The 23041-nt window shown below is 38.1% G+C and overlaps 1 protein-coding gene across 15 annotated transcripts in view; it reads left to right on the top strand.

Annotated features, from left to right (window-relative positions):
- LOC122696903 (muscular LMNA interacting protein) overlaps window positions 1-23041 on the top strand; it is a 286820-nt gene that overhangs the window by 236823 nt on the left and 26956 nt on the right. For 13 of the 15 annotated variants that reach the window (XM_043907075.1, XM_043907063.1, XM_043907077.1 and 10 more), the window contains one exon: window positions 14256-14462. The exons of the other annotated variants lie outside the window; for them this stretch is intronic. In XM_043907075.1, the coding sequence (XP_043763010.1) occupies window positions 14256-14462 (207 nt within the window). The remainder of the gene's footprint in view (window positions 1-14255; window positions 14463-23041) is intronic. 15 annotated transcript variants of the gene reach the window in all.

Here is a 23041-nt window from a genome sequence, read left to right as displayed (position 1 = left end):
AGGGTCAGACATGACTTTAGTGATTTAGCACACATGCACACTGTGTGTATACATATATTTATATATGCATGTGTTCCTATAAAAAACACAAACATATAACAGCCTATATCAGGGTCCTGGTATTTGCTACTTAAATTACTTTTTTCCATTTGTAAACTTGACAGCTGCTTCCTTTGCAAACATCCTGAATAGGAAGGCCAAGTAGGCAGACTAAAATTTAAGCAACAATGTTTCTATAATGAAAGTGAAGATGTTTTTGTAAGTCTTTGCCATATCTGAATTTCTCATTTCTGCATTCTTTAAGTATAGAAGATACCATACTTTAATTCCTTTGTTTCATAACCACAAAAGACTCTGGGATAATCCTTGCAATGAACTTGGGGGATGATTTTTGCTTTTCTAAATCTCTCTGAAAGGTGATGCTCGACTAGGTGACACAGCTCTGTACAGGAAACACAATTTTGTTCCTGAACCTCAATGTTTTCACTTAAAGTTCTCAGTAAAACAATAATAGATTCAAAGGAACAAAACCTCAGGATATTAAAAATTGCAAGATCATTTTTCTTTAAAATTATAACACTTTGTTAACATACAATATGAAGGCTACCTCTAATGGTTCTTATATGTGAAATGTACTGAATTTCTCTTTGAAATTCAGTTGTAACTGTTACCATCCAAATCCTACCCTTAGATATGAGGATGGCATTAAGCCCTAGCTGCCCAGGTTGGTGGAAAGACCATGGAGCACAGAACTACAGAGCAGAAAGGAGTGGACAGTAATCGCCAGCATGTGGTTCTTGCCACGATTTCCTGATGGATGGTGTTGCAGCTTCTCTCCACACTCACTTCCCTTCTGTTTTCTCTTAGCCTCCAGCCATTTATGTTTGTGCCAGGCTCTGTGAAAAATCTGGATGACTTCTCAGGAAGCAGGGCAGATAATATCTCTGACCCCTTTGTGCTTAGATTCTAGTGGTTTGTAAATATCTGAACCTTAATCTCTTGTCTCCTTCCTGCTACTCTTAACCTTCTCTGCAGCCCTCTGCACTTTCTCCCTCTGACTGTTGATTTCACACTCAGGCTGCGTACTCTGTGGCCTGGTGTTTCCTTATCCATTAAGGGACCCTACCGTGGCTGGAGGGCTGGTTGGCTACTGGAGACTCCTGGGCTTCCCTTGTGGCTCAGCTGGTAAAGAATCCGCCTGCAATATGGGAGACCTGGGTTTCATCCCTGGGTTGGGAAAAATCCCCTGGAGAAGGGAAAGGCTACCCACTCCAGTATTCTGGCCTGGAGAGTTCCATGGACTGTACATGGGGTCGCAAAGAGTTGGACACGATGGATCGACTTTCACTGCTCCAGCAGTAACTTTCCTGCTTCCTACAAAGGAGAGAAACATGATAGAGGGCAATGGAAGGAACATGGGCTTGGTGTGATCTTGGGAAGATCAGTCAACTTTCTGAACTTCAATTTTGTCCTTGAAAACTGGGACTACTAATCTCATTTCTAATGGTACACATACTCATGCTCATTTATGACTTTTTAAAAAGTGTGTTTGGCCTGTCCATGCAGCATGTGGGATCCTAGTTCCCCCACTAGGGATTGAACCTATGCCCTCTGCTGTAGAATCCCAGATTCTTAACCACTGGACTTCCAGGAAAGTCCCCCCAGTCACTGTGAAAGGACTCTGGACACTTTAAAGGGAATACACTTTTCTAAATGTTTACTGTTGTTACTCTTTCTTCTAGAAGTACTATAATTTTGAAAGAATGGAGTTGACTTCCTACTAAAGTGTCACCAAATACATTCTCTTGTTTCTTCCCACCATGAAGAGAAATCAGAGAAGCCTCTTTTCTTTGTTACTTTCTAACTTCTTCACCTTAAATTGTGCCTTTCCCCCAAAAACCTCCAGGTCAGGATAGGGGATGAGAACCGAACTGTATGTATAGAAAAGCATAAAACTCAGCATTTTCATTCTCTGATGCCCACTGTGATTGATTATAAAGTACTTCCTCTTTCTTTTCCCATGAGCATGTCTCTATCAAATATCTTCATGTTTATTTATGTTAAAGGGGCTTCGCTGGTGGCTCAGGCAGTAAAGAAGTGAAGGGAAGTGAAAATCGCTCAGTCATGTCTGACTCTTTGTGACCCCATGGGGTGTATGTAGCCCACCACGTCTCTGTCCATGGAATTCTCCAGGCAAGAATACTGGAGTGGATTCATGTTGATGTTTGGCAGAAACCAACACAATTCTGTAAAGCAATTGTCCTTCAATTATAAAATAAATAAATTTAAAATAAAAAATAAAAAAAGAATACTGGAGTTTCCTCTCCAGGGAAGCCATTTCCTTCTCCAGGGCTTCCCACTAGGAAATTTGGCTGCAATGTGAGAGACCCAGTTTCAATCCCTGGATTGGGAAGATCTCCTGAAGAAGGGCATGAAAACCCACTCCAGTATTCTTGCCTGGAGAATTCCCTGGACACAGGAGCCTGGTGGGATACACTCCATGGAGTCAGGAAGAGTTGGACACGACTAAGCAACCAACACTTTCACTTATCTATGTTATCTGCCCTGTGAAACTTGCTTTCAGCTAACTATAAACTTTCAGCACTAAATAATACAAATTCTATCTTCAAAATTCTGTTTTAGTCCTTTAAAAACTTCTTTTTAAAATAGAGAATTTGAGATAGCTAAGCATATGCTACCTTTTTCATATTTCACAACTTTAAATTTTTTGGTTCAAATCAGGACCTGAAATAGATGTGTTGCTTTAAGCATGTCTGCTTTTAAAACGCATATGGATGCTTCAAAATTGCAGTTGATAAGCAAGAAGTTATGCCATATGTTCAAAATTAAGAGACCTAATTTATTTTGGTTTGATCTTAGTGAACTATGGATGATTTGAATCTCTTCTTAGTAATTTGGAGTTTCTGTGATCATATCTTTAACATGTTGATACATCTTTGGCTGAAGGAGGCACTCTTTAAGAAATACATTGTAATTGTCCTTGCCTTTACGAACACTGCTGTTTGAAATTAAAACTAGGAGAAATGCTGTTGTTCTGATTTTAAATTGTTCTAAGCTTCAGGCAGGAAGGGAAAGCTGAAAGTAAGTGCAGCATTTAAAAACAAGTGTTGTTTTCCCATAGAGGTGGGGAGAAGAAAAAGAAGATGGAGTTAAAGGCTCTGTAATTTCCGCCAGCGGTGCTCTGAGTTCCCACGGGCACAGATAACTATGTGGGGGTGCTAAGGGGAAGCAGAAGCAAGGGGAAAGTGGATTTTCACCCTTCATTACTAAACAGGAAAGGAAGTAACTTTTGAAAACCAGAATGGAACAAAAGAGCCTCAGATGTGCCAGCATTAATGGAAAGAGTCCATATGCCTTCCAATGCCCTTTGGCTAAACAAATGGAAACAACTTTTGCAGTTGAACAATTTGACTTGATGGCTAAATAGAAAGTGGGCTTTTTCTAGAGTGATGAATGTATCAAGTATTGCCAAAGCATTATTTTTCAGATGCCTCTGTCAATATCTAATTCTGCAGGCTCTAGTTCTTTTAACAAACACAGCTAAATGAATTTATTCACTTCCTATTTGGTAACTTTTCTCTAATGAACAAAGATATTATTTGCTTCATAACTTCTTGTCTTGGAGTTTTGCAGGATTATAACATAATTCCTTTTTAAAAACCAACCTCTTAAATAAAGCTTATTTTGAAAAAGTTGTTCTATGTATTTTTATGTTGAAAAAGAAAATTCTCAAGTAAGTGAAAAGCGCTGTATGGATTTTATGGGAAATAACTATGTTTACATATCTTGCTGATAGAAACATATACAAGAGAATTTTATGGTTCTTGTTCTTCCCTCAAATACTAGAACCTTATGAGATTCATCTATTTAATGCTAAATCAGAGTAGAATGTGATGTTCATTGTCAGGAATCGTCTAGAATAGTGATCTCCAAAGAAAAAGGTACCAACATCAAGATGATTCACTGGAAGGGAGGTAGGGTGCAGGCCAGACATAATAAATATTTTATTAATGCCTGTTTTTTAAAAACCTTTAGGTTTAGGAGCTGTGGCCTATGTGTCAGATCTGATCCACTACTAATTCTGTATAGTTTCAGTGGCACACGGCCACACCTATTCATTTATGTATTACCTGAAGCTGCATTCATGATATCATAGCAGGAGTAATTGTGACAGAATACAAGGTTTGCAAAGCCTACAAAATACAGTATCTAGGCATTTACAGTAAAAATTGGCTCCATACTGAAAACAGTAAGATTTTTTTTTAGCATTTTTTTTTTTTTGTATTGAAGTATAGCTGATTAACAGTGTTGTGATAGTTTCAGGTGGATATACATGTATCCATTTTCCCCCAAACCCTCCTCCCATCCAGGCTGCCACTTAACATTGGGCAGAGTTCTCTGTGCTGTAGAGTAGGACCTTGCTGGTTATTCATTTTAAATATGGCAGTGTGTACATGTCGATACCAAACTCCCCAACTATCTCTCCCCACCATTCTTTCCGCCCGGGCAACCATAAGTTCGTTCTCTAAGAGTAAGAAAGAGTTTAAGCTTTGTTGATGTGTGTGGTTTTACATTAGTCTCTTTTGTAGTACTGAATTTGGACACTTAGACCTCACGTGTATAGTAAGTGAGATTTCCCAGGCAAGGGTCAGGGGCTCTCCAGCTTTCTGCAATATACAGAAAGTCCTCAGCTGGTTTTTATTGCAGTTTGTGTGCCCAACTGGATGCAAGATTTATCATTTCAACTATTTTTAAATAAATAATCTTCTTACAGTAAGCAAATAACTTTATTTTAATAACTTCTGCAAAATAATCTAGATTGAATATACCACTATTCATATAGAAAATGAATAAGAAACAATAAGAAGTGACCAGAGGTCATATAACAGCTAGGTCTAGGATAAACCTGTTATCAGCCATAACTATAAGTTATAAACATTGATAACATACTGGAATTTTACAAGAAGTAAGCCAAATCTGAAGTAGCTCAACTGGAATTCCACAACCTTCACTAGCTTTGTTTGTAGTGATGCTTCCTAAGGCCCACTTGACTTCACATTCCAGGATGTCTGGCTCTAGGTGAGTGATCACACCATCGTGATTATCTGGGTCGTGAAGATCTTTTTCGTACAGTTCTTGTGTGCAAGGAGATCCAACCAGTCCATCCTAAAGGAGATCAGTCCTGGGTGTTCATTGGAGGGACTGATGTTGAAGCTGAAACTCCAATACTTTGGCCACCTGATGTGAAGAGCTAACTCATTGGAAAAGACCCTGATGCTGGGAGGGATGGGGGCAGGAGGAGAAGGAGACGACAGAGGATGAGATGGTTAGATGGCATCATTGACTCAATGGACATGGGTTTGGGTGGACTCTGGGAGGTGGTGATGGACAGGGAGGCCTGGCGCACTGCAATTCATGGGGTCACAAAGAGTTGGACATGACTGAGCGACTGAACTGAACTGAGGCCAAATGTGCAGTTATTAATTTTTTACTTTTTGTTTTTAATTGGAAGATAATTGCTTTATAGTGTTGTGTTGGTTTCTGCTGCACAACAGCACGAATCAGCCATGAGTGTACACGTAGTCCCTCCTGAGCCTTCCTCTACCCGCCCCCAGTCCCACCCCTCTAGGATGCCACCGAGTGTCAGGCTGGGGTCACTGTGTGATGCGGCAGCTCCCCACCAGCATCCGTGTCACACACGGCCGTGTATCTATGTCAGAACTGCCCTCTCAGTTTGTCCCACCGGCCCCCTCCCTCACTGTGTCCCCAAGTCTGTTCTCTACGTCTGCGTCTCTATTCCTGCGCTGCAAATAGTTGCATCGATACCATTTTTCCAGATTCCCTAATACATGTTGATATTTGAAGCAAGATTGTATGTCTGCTTTCATTATATTTTAAAGTTTTATTGGAGTATAGTTGATTTCCAGTGTTGCATTAATTTCTGGTATACTGCAAAGTGATTCTGTTATACACTAAATTCTTTTTCATATTCTTTTCCATTCATAGGATGTTGAATATAGTTCCCTGATCTGTAAACAGTAGGACCTTGTTGTTTATTGATTCAATATATATAATAATTTGTGTCTGTTAATCCCAAACTCTCGGTCCATCCCTTCTGCACCCCCTCTCCCTTGGAAACCGCAAGTCTGTCCTCTATGTCTGTGAGTTTGTTTTTATCTTGTAACTATTTAATTATTAGCATACCTAGCCCTCAGCTTATATTGTTTGCTTTGAATTTTAAATAATTATTATGGCATCATAATTAGTAAGGCATTTACAAAGTAGGCATCTAGGACTTGGAGATGCTGTGCAATTTTTGGGAACATTTAAAGGCAGTTCAGTTCAGTTCGGTCGCTCAGTTGTGTCCGACTGTTTGCGACCCCACGGACTGCAGAATGCCAGGCTTCCCTGTCCATCTCCAATGGCGGAGCTTGCTTGTTTAAAGGCAAGGGGCGCTAAGTATTAAAGTTTTCCTTAACTAAATGACGGAATCTTTCCTGAGGAACCTTAATAAATGAAGAAATTAAAAATCCAATTTCACTGGGGATACATGTATTTTTTCCTATGGCAGTAAACATTGTAATGTGATACATAGAAAACAAAAGAATGATGAACTGAAATTTACTCCTTTGTATCATATGCCTTTAGAACATGCATAGAAAACACCTCTGAATGTTTGAAAAAGTAATGAGCAAATTACATTATATTGGAGTTTTATTATGCAGCTGGATCAAAGTATAAATGTAAAAATATTCTCATTATAGCATTTGTGTTCTAAATATGAAATACTTAAAGGAAAATTAAGTCAGAATATATTTTATTTTTTAAAATGAGTGCTTTTAATGAAATCATTGTTCTTCGAGAAAGCTGTGAAGGTATAATCAGCAATGTAGTATATATATATAAAATGGACTGTGTTATGAAGTTGCAAATTATATAAATATTCATAGATAAGCTATGATGAAAAGGAAGATGTAGATACACATACAGACTATATATATTACATATATGCTTATGATTTTATATGTAAAGACTCCTATATATAGGAATAGGTATATAGGGACATGGATATAAAAGATATTTACATAACTTACAATAATGAGATAGAGAAGAACGAAGAAAATATTTTGGCTCATCCAGAGTTGTTCAAGTTATCTTCTTATAGTAAACTGTTTTAAAAAGTTCATGATGCATTATGAGTGTTTTTCAAAACTGTAAATGAGGTTCTTGACTATGACAACTATCAAGTTGGCCACGAGTCACATTTTATCACCCCGATGTCATCTGGAAGCAAAAAGGAGGAGAAACAAACAGGAAACAGTGAGATGACAACCGAAGGAGCTGAGATCAGTGCCAGGTGTGAGCAGACGTGAATTTGGCAGGAAATGGAGTCAGGTTACAATCAGTGGACACCCTGGTTGAATGTGTGGATGCACCTTACTATGCAGACCCCAACCACTTGTCTTTGCATGGGTGCACATGTTGGTGACAAAAGATCCCTGACTTGATTCTGTTCTGGGACGCAGGAGAGGTGAGGCTATACAGTGAATCACAGAGTAAGTCATATTTGTAGGAGGCTCTCTGTGGCAGCCTGGACACAGGTAAGTTGCCATGAAAAATACTATACACATGACAGTCTTCATTATTTAAGGAAAAATAAAGGCTATACAGACTCACACCCCAAAGCCTGTATCTTTGGAGCACAAAGACAATCCCAGGTAACTGTCCTTTCCTCATATGAACCTCTTGCAAAAACTTACAGTCCAGGAAAGATTCATTTACCGTGGAGATAAACAAAATTTTTATAAAGGGAAAAGAAAAGCCTGCCAGATTGGATAACAAACAAAAGCTGGGACTGTAAAACCCAGTGAATGAGAAGATTTGAGGATGACAAAATTTTGTTCTAGATGCTACAAGCTAAAAGAGGAGAGATTATAATCTTCATATTGGGAAGGTTGACTCCTGGCCAAAATTTTCTTCAGTTCAGTTCACTGCTCTGTTGTGTTCAACTCTTTGTGACCCCATGGACTGCAGCACGCCAGGCCTCCCTGTCCATCACCAACTCCTGGAGCTTACTCAAACTCATTTCCATTGAGTCAGTTATGCCATCCAACCATCTCATCCTCTTTCGTTCCCTTCTCCTCCCACCTTCAATCTTTCCCAGCATCAGGGTCTTTTCCAGTGAGTCAGTTCTTTGCATCAGGTTGCCAAAGTATTGGAGCTTCAACTTCAGCACAGTCCTTCCAATGAATATTCAGCACTTATTTTCTTTAGGATTAACTGGTTTGATCTCCTTGCAGTCCAAGGGATTCTCAAGAATCTTCTCCAACAACCAGTTCAAAAGCATCAATTCTTCAGTGCTCAGCTCTCTTTATGGTCCAACTCTCGCATCCGTACATGACTACTGGAAAAACCATAGCTTCGACTATACTGACCTTTGTCAGTAAAGTAATGTCTCTGCTTTTTAATATGCTGTTTAGGCTTGTCATGGCTTTTATTCCAAGGAGCAAGACTCTTTTAATTTCATGGCTACAGTCACCATCTACAGTGATTCTAGAGCCCAAGAAAATAAAGTCTGTCACTGTTTCCAGCCAGGAGAAATATCAATAACCTCAGATATGCAGATGACACCACCCTTATGGCAGAGAGTGAAGAGGAACTAAAAAGCCTCTTGATGAAAGTGAAAGAGGAGAGTGAAAAAGTTGGCTTAAAGCTTAACATTCAGAAAACTAAGATCATGGCATCTGGTCCCATCACCTCATGGGAAATAGATGGGGAGACAGTGGAAACAGTGTCAGACTTCATTTTTTTGGGCTCCAAAATCACTGCAGATGGTGATTTCAGCCATGAAATTAAAAGACGCTTACTTCTTGGAAGGAAAGTTATGACCAACCTAGATAGCATATTAAAAAGCAGAGACATTACTTTGCCAACAAAGGTCCGTCTGGTCAAGGCTATGGTTTTTCCGGTGGTCATGTATGGATGTGAGAGTTGAACTGTGAAGAAAGCTGAGTGCCGAAAAATTGATGCTTTTGAACTGTGGTGTTGGAGAAGACTCTTGAGAGTCCGTTGGACTGCAAGGAGATCCAACCAGTCCATCCTAAAGGATATCAGTCCTGGGTGTTCACTGGAAGGACTGATGCTGAAGCTGAAACTCCAATACTTTGGCCACCTCATGTGAAGAGTTGACACATTGGAAAAGACCCTGATGCTGGGAGGGATTGGGGGCAGGAGGAGAAGGGGACAACGGAGGATGAGGTGGCTGGGTGGCATCACCAACTCGATAGGGATGAGTTTGAGTAAACTTCGGGAGTTGGTGATGGACAGGGGGGCCTGGCGTGCTGCGGTTCACGGGGTCACAAAGAGTCGGACACGACTGAGCAACTGAACTGAACTGCACTGAATGGGACCAGATGCCATGTTCTTAGTTTTTTGAATGTTGAGTTTTGAGCCAGCTTTTCACTCTCCACTTCCACTTTCATCAAGAGGCTCTTAAATAGAATTTCCTTATATAAGACAAATAAGACCCCTTTATATGCCAAAAGGTAAATTTCACATGGAAGATAAAATCATTAGGGCATTTAACATAAGAATGTAACATCAACACTCGTAAAGCAAAGGCAAGACATAAGGTGAGAAAAAGTGAAAATATATTGGTGATAAAGATCTCACTTTTCAGGTTATGATAGATTATATAGGAAACTAGGTAAAGATAGATCCTCTTAAGTAAATTGAATTAATATATATGTAGTTCAACTGTATCCTGCAATAAAATATAGCCAATGTTATATAGTAACTGTAAATGGAGAATAATCTTCAAAAATTGTGAATCATCATGTTGTACATCTAAAATTTGTATAACATTGTTAATAAAATATATCTCAATAAAAATATCAATTGCCAAGAAAAAAATGATAGAGAAATTTCTCTGATCACAAAAATTTTTTAAATTAATAAAAGATTTAGAAAACACAAAATTCCTATCAGCTATATATTGTAAAATTTGCTTTTCAACAAATTATTTGATTAAAGAAATTAAATATAAAATTTCTACCTGAAAAAAAGATGAGACAACCATCTATTATAACTTATCAGACATAGTTAAAATAGTCCTTGGAAGAAAATTTATAACTCTACTTCAATAAAATAAATTAATTTAAAAAAGCTTTCAAGGAAAAAAAGCTGAACCCAGACTATAAACCAGAGCCTATGCAGTTTCTCTTTTCCTAGGCACTGTCAACCATCAACAACAATGCTGACTTTTTCTTACATAATTATTCTTTGTGCTTACTACTCAATTTTCATATTAACCACTTTTCACATCAATTAAGGAATGTAATTAGTTGATAAAATAATGAAGCAGTTGATTGAGAAATAGAACATAATTAGAATACATTTTAATCTAAAAGCCACCTTTAGTGGGCTAATACTATGAGACTCCCATTAAAATTGCACATTAACATGACTATTGTTTAACAATGATAATGTTAGAGGCATTAGCCAATGGGATTAGACAAAAGAAAATCCTGAAAATTGTACAAACTGGCAAAGAAGATCTAAATTTATGGTAGTCCTAGTTGATTTGGCATTTTAGGTTATATACCTGGGACTTCCAAGAGAAGCACTGGATGATGGTTATAACCAGTGAGATAACTCAGTAATGTGGCTCCTAGGGAATCCATAACTTTCATGTACTGAAATGTCCCTGAAGTGTTGTCAAATGGAAAAAAATAAATAAGATTCAGAACATTGTGTATAGATTGCTTCTTTTTAATAACTGTATCTTATAGTCTGTATATGTGAAGTGAAATGTATATTTGTATTTGCTTGATATTTAAAATAAACATGAGGTAAAAAACAGAAACTAATAAGCCATTCTGACTGGTGTGAGGTGATATCTCATTGTAGATTTGATTTGCGTTTCTCCAATAATGAGCAGTATTGAGCATTTTTTATGTGTTTGTTAGCCATCTGTATGTCTTCTTTGGAGAAGTGTCTGTTTAGGTCTTTTTCCCACTTTTTGAATGGGTTGTTTGTTTTTCTGGTATTTAGTTGTATGAGCTGCTTGTATATTTTGGAAATTAATCCTTTGTCAGTTGTTTCATTTGCTATTATTTTCCCCTACTCTGAGGGTTGTCTTTTTACCTTGCTTATAGTTTCCTTTGCTGTGCAAAAGCTTTTAAGTTTAATCAGGTCCCACTTGTTTACTTTTGTTTTTATTTCCATTACTCTAGGAGGTGGGTCATAGAGGATCTTGCTTTGATTTATGTCATCAAGTGTTCTACCTATGTTTTCCTCTAAGAGTTTTCTAGTTTCTGGTCTTACATTTAGGTTGTTAATCCATTTTGAGTTTATCTTTGTGTGTGGTGTTAGGAAGTGTTCTCATTTCATTCTTTTACATGTTTTCCCAGTACCATTTATTGAAGCAGCTGTCTTTGCCCCATTGTATATTCTTGCCTTCTTTGTCAAAATAAGGTACCCATAGGTGCATGGGTTTATTTCTGGGCTTTCTATCTTGTTCCATTGGTCTATATTTCTGTTTTTGTGTCTGTACCATACTGCCTTGATGACTGTAGCTTTGTAATATAATCTGAAGTCAGGAAGGTTGATTCCTCCAGCTCCATTCTTCTTTTTCAAGACTGCTTTAGCTATTCGGGGTCTTTTGTGTTTCCATATGAATTGTGAGATTTTTTTGTTCTACTTCTGTGAAAAATGCCATTGGTAATTTGATAGGGATTGCATTGAATTTGTAGATTGTGTTTGGTAGTATAGTCATTTTCACAGTATTGATTCTTCCTATCCAGGAACATGGAGTATCTCTCCATCAGTTTATGTCATCTTTGATTTCTTTCATTAGTGTCTTATAATTTTCTGTGTACAGTTCTTTTGTCTCCTTAGGTAAGTTTATTCCTAGATATTTAATTATTTTTGTTGCAATGGTGAATGGGATTGATTCTTTAATATCTCTTTCTGATTTTTCATTGTTAGTATATAGAAATACAAGTGATTTCTATGTATTGATTTTGTATCCTGCAACCTTGCTAAACTCACTGATTAGCTCTAGTAATTTTCTGATACTATCTTTAGGGTTTTCTATGTACAGTATCATGTCATCTGCAAACAGTGAGAGCTTTACTTCTTTTCCAATCTGGATTCCTTTTATTTCTTTTACTTCTCTGATTGCTATAGCTAGGACTTCCGTAACTATGTTAATAATAGTGGGGAAAATGGACACCCTTGTCTTGTTCCTGACTTTAGGGTGAATACTTTCAGTTTTCCACCATTGAGAATAATGTTTGCTGTAGGCTTATTATATATGGCCTTTACTATGTTGAGGTAGGTTCCTTCCATGCTCATTTTTTGAAGAGTTTTAATCATAAATAGGTGCTGAATTTTGTCAAAGGCTTTTTCTGCATGTATTGAGATGATCATATGGTTTTTATCTTTCAATTTATTAATATGGTGTATCACATGGATTAATTTGCATATATTGAAGAATCCTTGCATCCCTGGAATAAACCCAACTTGATTATGCTGTATGAGCTTTTTGGTGTGTTGCAGAATTCTGTTTGCTAAAATTTTGTTGAGGATTTTGCCTCTATGTTCATCAGTGATATTATCCTATAGTTTTCTTTTTTTGTGTTGTCTTTGTCTGGTTTTGGTATCAGGGTGATTAACTTGCTTAAATATTTTAAAAGTATATTTTGAAGTAAGTTTTTAAAGTAAGTTTGATCCCACTGCAGGAGGCATAAATTCAGCATAAATTTTAGAAAACCCAATTAGTGACTTAATCAATCATGATTTTGACAAAATCACTTTGGCTAACAGAAAATAATATTAATTGCATAGTTTTAAAAGCTGAATTTTCCTGTTTAGCTGAATGTCATTTTGAGTAATGTGCATTATTTTGTACTAAATTTCCATTTCACATAGCCAAATACATTCATTATTGCTAATAGAACAGAAAAATAATGAAATAATTGAATGCATTCTTGACCTCTTGTAATATATCATATTCTTTTGAAAATTTAGTCATTACTACATTGAACATCTGCTCCATTAGGCATTATGCTTGATGCTGAGGTTACAAAAGTGAATAAAACAGATTTCATTTTATAAGGTTTATGCCCTAAGGGATTTTATTGTAGGATAATCACTGTCAATTTATTATCTTACAGTAAAAATTTCAGGAATATAAGAGGTGCTTAAAAAAGATCTGCAAAATAGTAACCCTTTTCTTTTATGATAAATATGTATATAGGCCCTTCTTTTGAGTTTTCTTTGTCAGTTTGAGACTTGCCCCCATGGTGGTTTTCTTGCTCCTTTCACATAATTGAAAGGTCTCACCTACTAGTTCTTACTTCCTTCGAGACTTCCACAGGCATCCCTTTCCAGGGGTGGAAAGACCCTCTCTGTTTACAACCTCATTGCCTCTCTCCTCTACAGTTGAGCCCCTCTGTTTGATCTCCAGTTTCTCCCCAAAATAACACACTTCCTGGAATGAACATCTTCGTTCATTCTTTCTAGACTCACCTCTCTCTGATTTCTTCCTCATACTCAGCCCAACCCAGAAACTCATGGCACTATGACTTATATCATGAGTTGATATTCTCTATGATGCCCTCCCATTTTCTCCCCTCAGTTTTTTCCAGACCAAATCACAAGTACTTTTAAGTTAATTTCCACTCTTACCTCTTCATTAGAGACTTTAGTCCCATCTTTCTGTGTTTGGGATGAGTTCTGTCCTTAAACAAGTGTGGTCCCATGAGGAGTCACTGCAGATACTAGTTCAGTTCTGCAGGAGAGGCTGGAGGTGGGCAATCTAAAGAAGTTACTGGAAGAGACAGACAATGCACTGTAAAAGCAGGAGTCTTGTGAGGATCGAAAGTGTAGGGAGAGATTTACCTCCTGCTAGTAAAATATTCTGATGCAGTGTCCATAGTGTGTATGTGTGTTAGTCACTCAGTCTTGTCTGACTCTTTGTGACCCCATGGACTATAGCTGGCCAGGCTCCTCTGTCCAAGGGATTTCCCAGGCAAAAATATTCCAGAATAGGTAGCCATTCCCTTCTCCAGTTGATCTTCAGGGATCAAACCCAGGTCTCCTGCATTTCAGGCAGATTCTTTACCATCTGAGCCACCAGGGAAATCCAGCATCAGTAGTACTTAGACTCAGTTTCCAGTAAACATGACTTTTGCCCACTAACATCCTCTTTATGCCTTTCTTCTTCCCAGGATGTGCCTGTCCCTCCCAAGCCTGTTTCTCTCCATCCTTTATATCAGACTAGACTCCATCCTCCTGCTCAGTCCCTACTGCGACCACAGACCCTCCCGCATGCTGACTGTCTTACCCCCGGACCCTTCAGTCACTTGTCCTCCTTCTCCCTGAGTGATGAACAGGAGAATTCTCACACCTTGTTTAGTCACAACGCATATAATAAGGTGAGAATGCCCCATGCTCTGAACTTCTTCATGCTTAACTTTTAAATGTGGAGGAAACATATATTACAAATATTGAAGTATATTAAGAGTATTAAATATTTGTGGGAAGGCACATGTCTTTACAAAAAGATAATAATTGACCTTGGGAAAGTATGAAATATTTGTTTCCTTTCAGAGTCATTTCCTGATTTGCATTGCTTATTGTTTCATGCTGTAATCCCAAAGTGGAAATCCCAAGACATGTTTCAAAGCCTTACAAGACGCCATTATTAATTTATCTTCTAGTCTCAGTTCAAAGTTCTTAAAAACATCTCAAAATGACAATGCCTTGATGAGGAAGCATTTATTATTGCAGTCAGTGTGCAATGGAATACTTACAATTTCTATAGATATCTGTAACATAATGTTGATATTTTATTTTAAAATGAATCTATTTGCCTCATAATGTATGGTGGTGAGACACGTAACAAATAATGAGGTGTTCAGTACCTAAAGTATATTTTTAACAAAGCAAAAATTTTATAGTTGGCTTTGGAATGTAATCATGAATATTCTATTAGAAGCAAGCAGTCAGTAGCACAAGAGGCTTATATATAAGCATCTTTTGCTCTTCTGAGCATCACCATAAGGACATCCTGGCTAGCATAGGCTCTCAGATTTTGAAACTTTTCTAAAAGAATTGACTAGTCAAAATCAATCATCAGTTAAATCATTTTTAAATTCAAAATCTTATCTTAAAGCATTTGTTTTGCAAATTCTCTATATTTAATAAAACATATCTCTATACTTGGAAATCAATTAAAACCATCTGTTCTAGAGTGTATGCAGTTGACTAATATTCCTTGAACCCTTAAACATTAAAAAAAACAACTGTTCATCAATCCAATCTAAACACCAAAAAATCATCCAAGAAGTGAGCACAATTATGAGGAAAAAGTTGCTTTTTATATTTAATAGCATTTATCATGATTGAATGGTCAATCCTGAATTAAATTTTTAAAGTATTCATTTCTGGGACTCCCCTGGCAGTCCTGTGGTTGAGGATCTGAGCTTCCTCTGCAGGGAGAGTGAGTTCAATCCCTGGTTGGGGAATTAAGATCCTGCATGCCATGTGGCTAAAAAAACAAGAGAAAGATAAAGAAAATTTATTGAACTAAACAAAAAATGAAAATACAACATATCAACTTAAAAAATTTATGGAAAAGTAACATTTTTAAAAAGTAATCATTTTCTGCAAACAAAGTGTTTTAGTGTTAAGTTCAGGATGGCATTTGTATGACCTTTGGTTGCTTCTAACTCTTGGTCTAGAAAAAGTATTTCATGGAGAGTATAATATTTTTAAATGATTTTATATTGCTTTAAATTCTCCCTATTTTAATACTAGCCAACATCTATGAAATTCATTTAGCTATTAGAGTTAATATTTTGATAATAACATACCATTTTCTTATAATGTCATTGATGAGCATGATAGGATTATAATTGTATTTTATAAATATCAAATTTCTCCAAATAGTTCTTCCTTTGACATTTTGATAGTGTTTTCTGGAGACATTCAGCAAAGATAAAGTCAGTATTTCATCCATGTTTTAGCCTTTTCTTGGTCTGCCTGTGAAGAAAAATATATCACAGCCATCTGAGGCTGGACAACTATTTTCATTTTATAAAAACTTCACAATAGATTTTGTCTTTCAATGTCTGAGATTAACTGATACTGAATAAATAAACATTCACATCTGAAATAATAATAATAATGTTAGCATTTCTTGATGGAATATTCAATTGCTTAGTCTGATATTTTAATTGCTCTTATTAAAATGTATGCATTATTCAACTTGACCTTTGTGTTTACTAAACTTGTAATGGCCAACAGTGTACTAAATGAAATAACTTGTCCGGAATTGTAAAACATAGTCATTTAACTTAACTTCTCTTCAATATCCTAACATCCTTCCCAGGCTTCACTTTCACCCTTACCTGCTCGGCTTATCTCCAAACTCAAACCTCCCACCCTTCCCACCATTCCCCCAGAGATCCACACTGAACTTGACCTTACATAGCTATCTTTGGGGCTTCCTTATCAACCGTAGCTACAGAAAAATGTTTGGCAGGTTTTATTCTCCTGTTGCATCTGTAGTGTGTGCTCCTCTTGCCCTAAATCTTTACACTAAGCCCTGATCTCTTCTCCTACTTTCATAAGTTCATATGATGAACCTCATGTGATATCCTATATGATGATGTTCAGGCACTTTCCCTTTTATCTTGGTTATACCAGTATACCCTCTCTTTCCTCCACCTCATGAAGGGAGTCATTATTCTTACTTCCTTCTTTAACCCTTGTAACTAACATAGCCCAGTAGATGAGCATGCAATGTCTTTAATCAGTCCGTCTGAGTTCATTTCTTGACACCATTCTTTCCAGATGGTGATATTGGGTACCTTATGTAGCCTCCAAATGTCTTCATTTATTCATCTATAAAGTGCAGATAATAATAGTACCTACTTTTTTAGAATATGATAAGATGGGCTAATATGTGTAAAGTATTTAGAGTAGTGCTTGGGACATGAGGATCATGTGAGAGTTAGATCTTGTTACTAATTGTTGTTCAGTTGCTAAGTCATGTCTGACTCTTTGTGATCTGCAGACCGCGGCATGCCAGGCTTCCCTGTCCTTCCCCATCTCCTAGAGTTTGCTCAGATTCATGTCCATTGAGGCAGTGATCTTATCTAACCATCTCATCCCCTGCTGCCCTCTTCTCCTTTTGCCTTCAATCTTTCCCAGCATCAGGGTCTTTTCCAATGACTCGGCTCTTCCTGAATTGTCAGTCCCATTACTTTCTTACATTTCCATTTGTTCTTTTTCCAATGGACTCTTCTTTGAGTGCAGAAACTTCAAAACACAAACTAAAACGAATACTTTTCCATCCTTTTCTTTCACAATGTTGCAAACCGAGTAATTTCAAGACGTTCTTTCTCTCAAAGGGGTCAGTAGCCATTATTTTCATCCCCCTCTATGAATTCACTCTTAATTTCGTTCTTGAAAGCATTTTGTCTTTCACCTTTATCATTCTGCTGTGATTTCTCTCTCAAGTTTGCTTATCAGCAAACTCAGCTGAATTTAGCCAAATCTTCTCTTTTATCCCTTGTCACAATTGACACTGTTGATTATTCACTTTTAAACCTCCGACCTCACTCTGCTCTTGGGGTAATATGTACATTTCAACTCCCTTACTGTTCCTTCTTTATCTTCTTGGTGGACATTTCTTCTTCCCCTCTGTCTTCTCTCTAACTGCCTCACTTGACACCCACTCACAGGCTTCTGGGATGATCTTAGTTGTACTGATAATCCTCAAATCCACATTTCCAATTCTGTTTTTCCTTTGAGATCCAGATTTATACCTTCAGCTGCTTACTTGTGATTTCCCCTAGGATGTCATGTTGTCACCTCAAACTCATCATCTCATGTCACTTCAAACCAGTTCTGTTCTAGCTTCCCTACTTCTGTCATTGATACCACAATGCTCAGCCCCCAGACTTGAAACTTGATTCACAAATTGTGCTTTTTCTGCTTTGTCGTCATAGCTAGTCATTCACCAAGTTGCATGGATTCTTCTTATGTCTGTCATGTTTTTATCTCTTACTGCTCTTTATTAGCATTCCACTTTGCTTAAGCTAATCTGCTACTTTCCTCCAGGTGCGTCTTGGGAATTTCTTGCTATTCAACTTGCTCACTCATTCTCTCCATATAAAAATACCTTCCTGCCTTTCACCTTCCTTATGAAAATCATTTTCAGATTTCATGACCTAATCAAATGATCTCTTCTCCTCTGTGAAGTTACCCTCTGCATCGGCACTCAAAGTGACATTTTTCCTTCAGTTTTTATAACCTTTGCCTGTGCTAAGGTATCTCATGCATATTAAAGGTTATCATGTATTTCTCTGTTGTGATTGTTTTAGTGTCCATCTAGGGCATGACATGCTTAATGTGGCATTTTTCACATTATAGGTAGAGCAACAAATATGTGCTAATGATGAACAAATACTAAAATGACCCAACTTATTCACTAGGAGCACAAGATGTTTGAATATAAATTTCAGATTATTTCTATTTTAAGCAGAGGTTAAATCTGAGTCAATTTAGAGGTTTATGGATACATTCAATACAATTTACATCAATTAAGGATCTACCTTTTTTGAGGGCTACCTCCAGTTTCCAGGGAGCTTACGGAGGGCCTTGAATGGAATGGTATGTGGAGGCAGACCACCTCTGATCGTCCTCGGCTGAATGTGGATGCTGGAATCCACGGGGTGTCTGCAGTCCTGCCAGTCCACGACCATCAGTCCTATAATGCTTTACTGCCTGCTTCTTTCTTCCTCTGCACAGCATGACCTCATTGCTCTAGGTCAGTACTCCTGAACCTCTATAGCACGCACTGGAAACTGTGTTACTTACATGCTAGGAGCAGGCCGACTTGGAACCGGCTCTTCTCAGAACCACTGGCTTAGAGCCTCTACACCTTCTCCTCTCCTCTTTGGTTTGTGCGTCCCTTGCCGTAGGAACTCCACAAGAGTGCATGTTTGTGATTTTGCCTACTCTCTGAAGTTCAGTTGTGACCTCCAAGTCAGTCTTGAAATTGTCTCTCATCTAGAGTCATTTGGCCAACTTTTCCTCCATCTTGTGATGCATTTAAAAATGTCTATCTGCAAAGCTAAAAATGATCCACCCACAGCACACATTTTGCGTTCAGATCTAACGCTGTCCACCCTCTATTTTTGAGAATTCAGTTCATTTAGAAAGACTCCTCTTCTCTGGCCCCACTGACGCACTGCCCTGGGGTCTCGGCTACCTTCTTGACCCTCAGGTGAGAAAACCTACATACCTCTAACGTGCATCTGTGGAAAGCTTACTGCTCTCCCAAACATCTATTTTCCAGCCTCTGCCTCATTTATTCTGTCTTCCACTCTCACAAGCTCTGAGGTAGCCCTGTCTTTTTAAACCAACCCAGAATTCCAGCTCTTGTGGGCCACTTTCATATTCCAGCTGGAGTTCTCAGCCTCATGCGCTTTTTCCTCTTTTCTTATCCCAGCTACGTTTCTGACCTTTCATTTAGTACAGCCACAGGCTGTGTCGACAGGATGTTCTTTCGTATCCTTGTTTCCCCAGAGTCTCTGCTCTGCCAGTTTACACCAGCAAATGCATGCCAGTGAAGATTAGAGCTGGGAGGAGACAGGACTAAGACGTCACCATCAGATGGCTTTTCTGATCTGCTGGCAGGAGGAAGGCTGGGATTTCCTACTCTGGGAGGCTCTATTTACAGGGAAAGCTTGAGAGATTTCACAAGGAAGAATAAGATTTTTATAGACAGAGAGACAGCTTTGAAGCCCCAGGAAAAAGTTCACAGGCATTCTGAGAGTATCTTCTGTCATTAAAAAAAATTAGATTATTTAGGGGCTGCATGTGTGTCTGTCCAGACATTTTATTTCACCTTCAGTTTTGTAAAAAATTTTGAACCTTTTTTGTGACCACTTTCCATGTTATTTCTGGTCTGGTTTTGTCCGTAAGGACTATGTATAGCTGGTTTGTGTACATACATGCTCTCCCATAGGTTCCTCTGCCATTAGATTCTGTTTTGTATTTTCTATGCATGGGCTGGTTCCAGCACTTTCAGTCTGAATATTCCAGTGCTTATCTCTGGATACCTTGCTTCCACTACAGCCTTCCCTTCAGAGCAGGAGAGAGTTATTCATTTTCTACCTCTTTTCTTCCTGTCTAGAATATTCTTCCCAGCCATGACTGAGGTGGGAGGTAGATTGGCTCCACGGCTGAGCAGCTAGAATTTGTCAAACTGAGTACATTAGAGATTTGTTTTCCCTGGATACTTCAAGGAAAAAGTTCATGGCAGGAGCTGAGCTCTGCTGGAGTAAAGAGATAAGATGACCACATCTGTCATTCTTAGGGTCAAGGAGACGTCCCTGACTGCACATGTGCAGAAAAGGTCCTTGGGGGGTCACAAAAAAGAGGGGCTGCTCTTCCATAATAGGCACTGTGCATCTCCCAGTGACCCCCTGCCGTGGAATCCATCTCGGCTAAAAGATGCACACGCTTACGGGGAGGACCCTGGACAAGGTCAGCTGTGGGAAATGAAGCAGGATGATTGGCTGGGGAGAACAAGGGCCAGGAGGAACTGCCTGATAGAAGTGACAGACAGATGATGAAGCAATTATCTTCTTCCCCCTCCTCATTCAGGAGGACGCCCGCACTCTTCTCTGGGTGTGTGTTTCTGCCTCGCCTCTGTCTTAAATAAATAAGCTGCTTGCCTGTATGTCCTCCCATACAGAGACGACTGAGCTGTGCCTCTCGTAACAAACTGTGTGCCTGTTTTTACAGCTCTGTATCCTTGAAACGTCTTATTTTCAAAGAGGGACAAGAGCCAGAGTGGCTATATTTCCAGCCACTCTTCCCTGGTGGACTAGCGGTTAGGATTCCTGGTTTCACCCAGGCTCCCCAGGTTCAGCTCTGGGGCGGGGAACTAAGACCTCACCGCTCCCTGCTGTCTCCCAGGGTCGTGACCATTCCCACTGTCACTCCTGTTGCAGACCCCTTGGGCTGCTGACACCATTGCTAGACTTAAAGGTTTCCCACAGAGACAAGAAAGCATTAACCTCTCTGTGGGATAAACAGTCATCTTTTACTGATGTGTTTTCCATTAAAAAAAAATTTTCATTTTTAAACGTTTTTTGAAAGTAAATATTTTACAGGTTTATTAATGTAACAAACCATTTTAGTCAATAATAACTATTTTTTAAATGATGTGATTTCAGTTATTTTTACTGAGCCTTCTCATTAGCAGAAGTACCTTGACTTGATCAGTGGGTATGATGCTGCTGCGGCTGCTGCTAAGTCGCTTCAGTCGTGTCCGACTCTGTGCGACCCCATGATGGTAGCCCACCAGGTTCCCCCGTCCCTGGGATTCTCCAGGCAAGAACATTGGAGTGGGTTGCCGCTTCCTTCTCCAATGCATGAAAGTGAAAAGTGAAAAGTGAAAGTGAAGTCGCTCAGTCATGTCCGACTCTTAGCGACCCCATGGACTGTAGCCTACCAGGCTCCTCTGTCCTTGGGATTTTCCAGGAAAGAGGACTGGAGTGGGGTGCCATTGCCTGCTCCGTATCAGTGGGTATACTTAGAGTGAAAACCAGCTTAAGGTTTGTCTTCAGACTCTATGATAAAGACATCAGTTGCTGACAATTTTGTTGAATAAATGAATTGCTTTATGCTTATATTTGGAAAAGTAATTCAAACGTGTGCTTTAGTTTCTTACCTCTAAAATAGCAATAAAAATAGAATCTCTAGTTTAGAATTGTTACCATGATCAACCGATACATGCAGCTTTCACATTTCACCTTAAGTACACAGTTTTATATATTTTCAGCATGCTGCCTATTGTTTGTAGAATTCTGGTGCTGGAGTAAAGAAACAATCCATCAATATAGCTAGTAGGACATTACTGTCATCTAAAATTGACTTCTTCTTTTATTACAGTCTGTTCAGTACTTTTATCCTTCCAAATTTATTCACATATGTATTCTCTCTCATTTTAATTTTTCACTTTGCTTTTCTTCTTCCCCTTGGCAGCTACACTATTGTTGCTAGTATATTTTCTTTCAAAATTGCATTATTATTTTGTGTATTTATAATTAAATTTATGTAGATGCTATTGTGCCACATGCTTCACTCTTTTCCTGGGGGTTTCTTTTTTTCTCAGCTGTAATAATAAAGTATTGGGATTGGTTCCAAAACTTTTACTCTCAGAGATCACCTGGGCTGATTGTATTGGAATTAGCTGAAGATCTTAGAAAAATACAGATTAATGGGACTCAGTTGAAACTTCTAAACTCAGAACTTCCACTGAATTGAGTGATCTTAAAGTTTCTGCTCCATTGAACATTTCATGCCTCCTTTATGATAGCAACATTTTCCTCTTTTGCTTTTTAGATTCTGTAATGATTCAATAAGAAAATGAACTTCAATATGAAAAATAACTTTAGAAAGAAAACCTGTTTATACCGACATTTTTGCAAGTGTTTGGTTATAATTGATTTTTTTCTCATAACCTCTAGTAAGTTAAAGGAAACACAACTGTTAAATAGTGTATATACTAACATAAGTCACAGAATTTTTCTTTTAATTAGAGTAGGTTGTAAAATGTAAGGTTGAGTTCTTAGTCAAAATTGTCCCCATGTGCTTGTAACATTTACAGTTGGATTGAGTGTTTATTTATCCAGTATTCTTAGACTTATTGAATCCAAGGTACAAATATTTTTTCCCAGTGCACTACTTCAATTATTAAAAGTCATTTCTCTTTGAAAAAAATACCACAACTGCCAACCTGCAGTTTTTTATAATTTAATTTTTTGAAGAAATTAAAGTGCCTTTTTCATAAAAAGAGATTTTAAAATATAGCAATGCTTTATATTAGAATTACATTTTTGCTAAGAAAGATGAAGCATTTTACTTGAAATGTATTTTATCCTTATGATTTGTCAAAAGAGTATTTACTGATCCATTTTTATTAGGCTGT

The sequence above is a fragment of the Cervus elaphus genome, chromosome 7, assembly GCF_910594005.1.
Source record: "Cervus elaphus chromosome 7, mCerEla1.1, whole genome shotgun sequence".
NCBI lineage: Eukaryota > Metazoa > Chordata > Mammalia > Artiodactyla > Cervidae > Cervus > Cervus elaphus.
The sequence above is the reverse complement of the archived record's forward strand: the minus strand, read 5'-3'. Positions and strand labels throughout refer to the sequence as shown.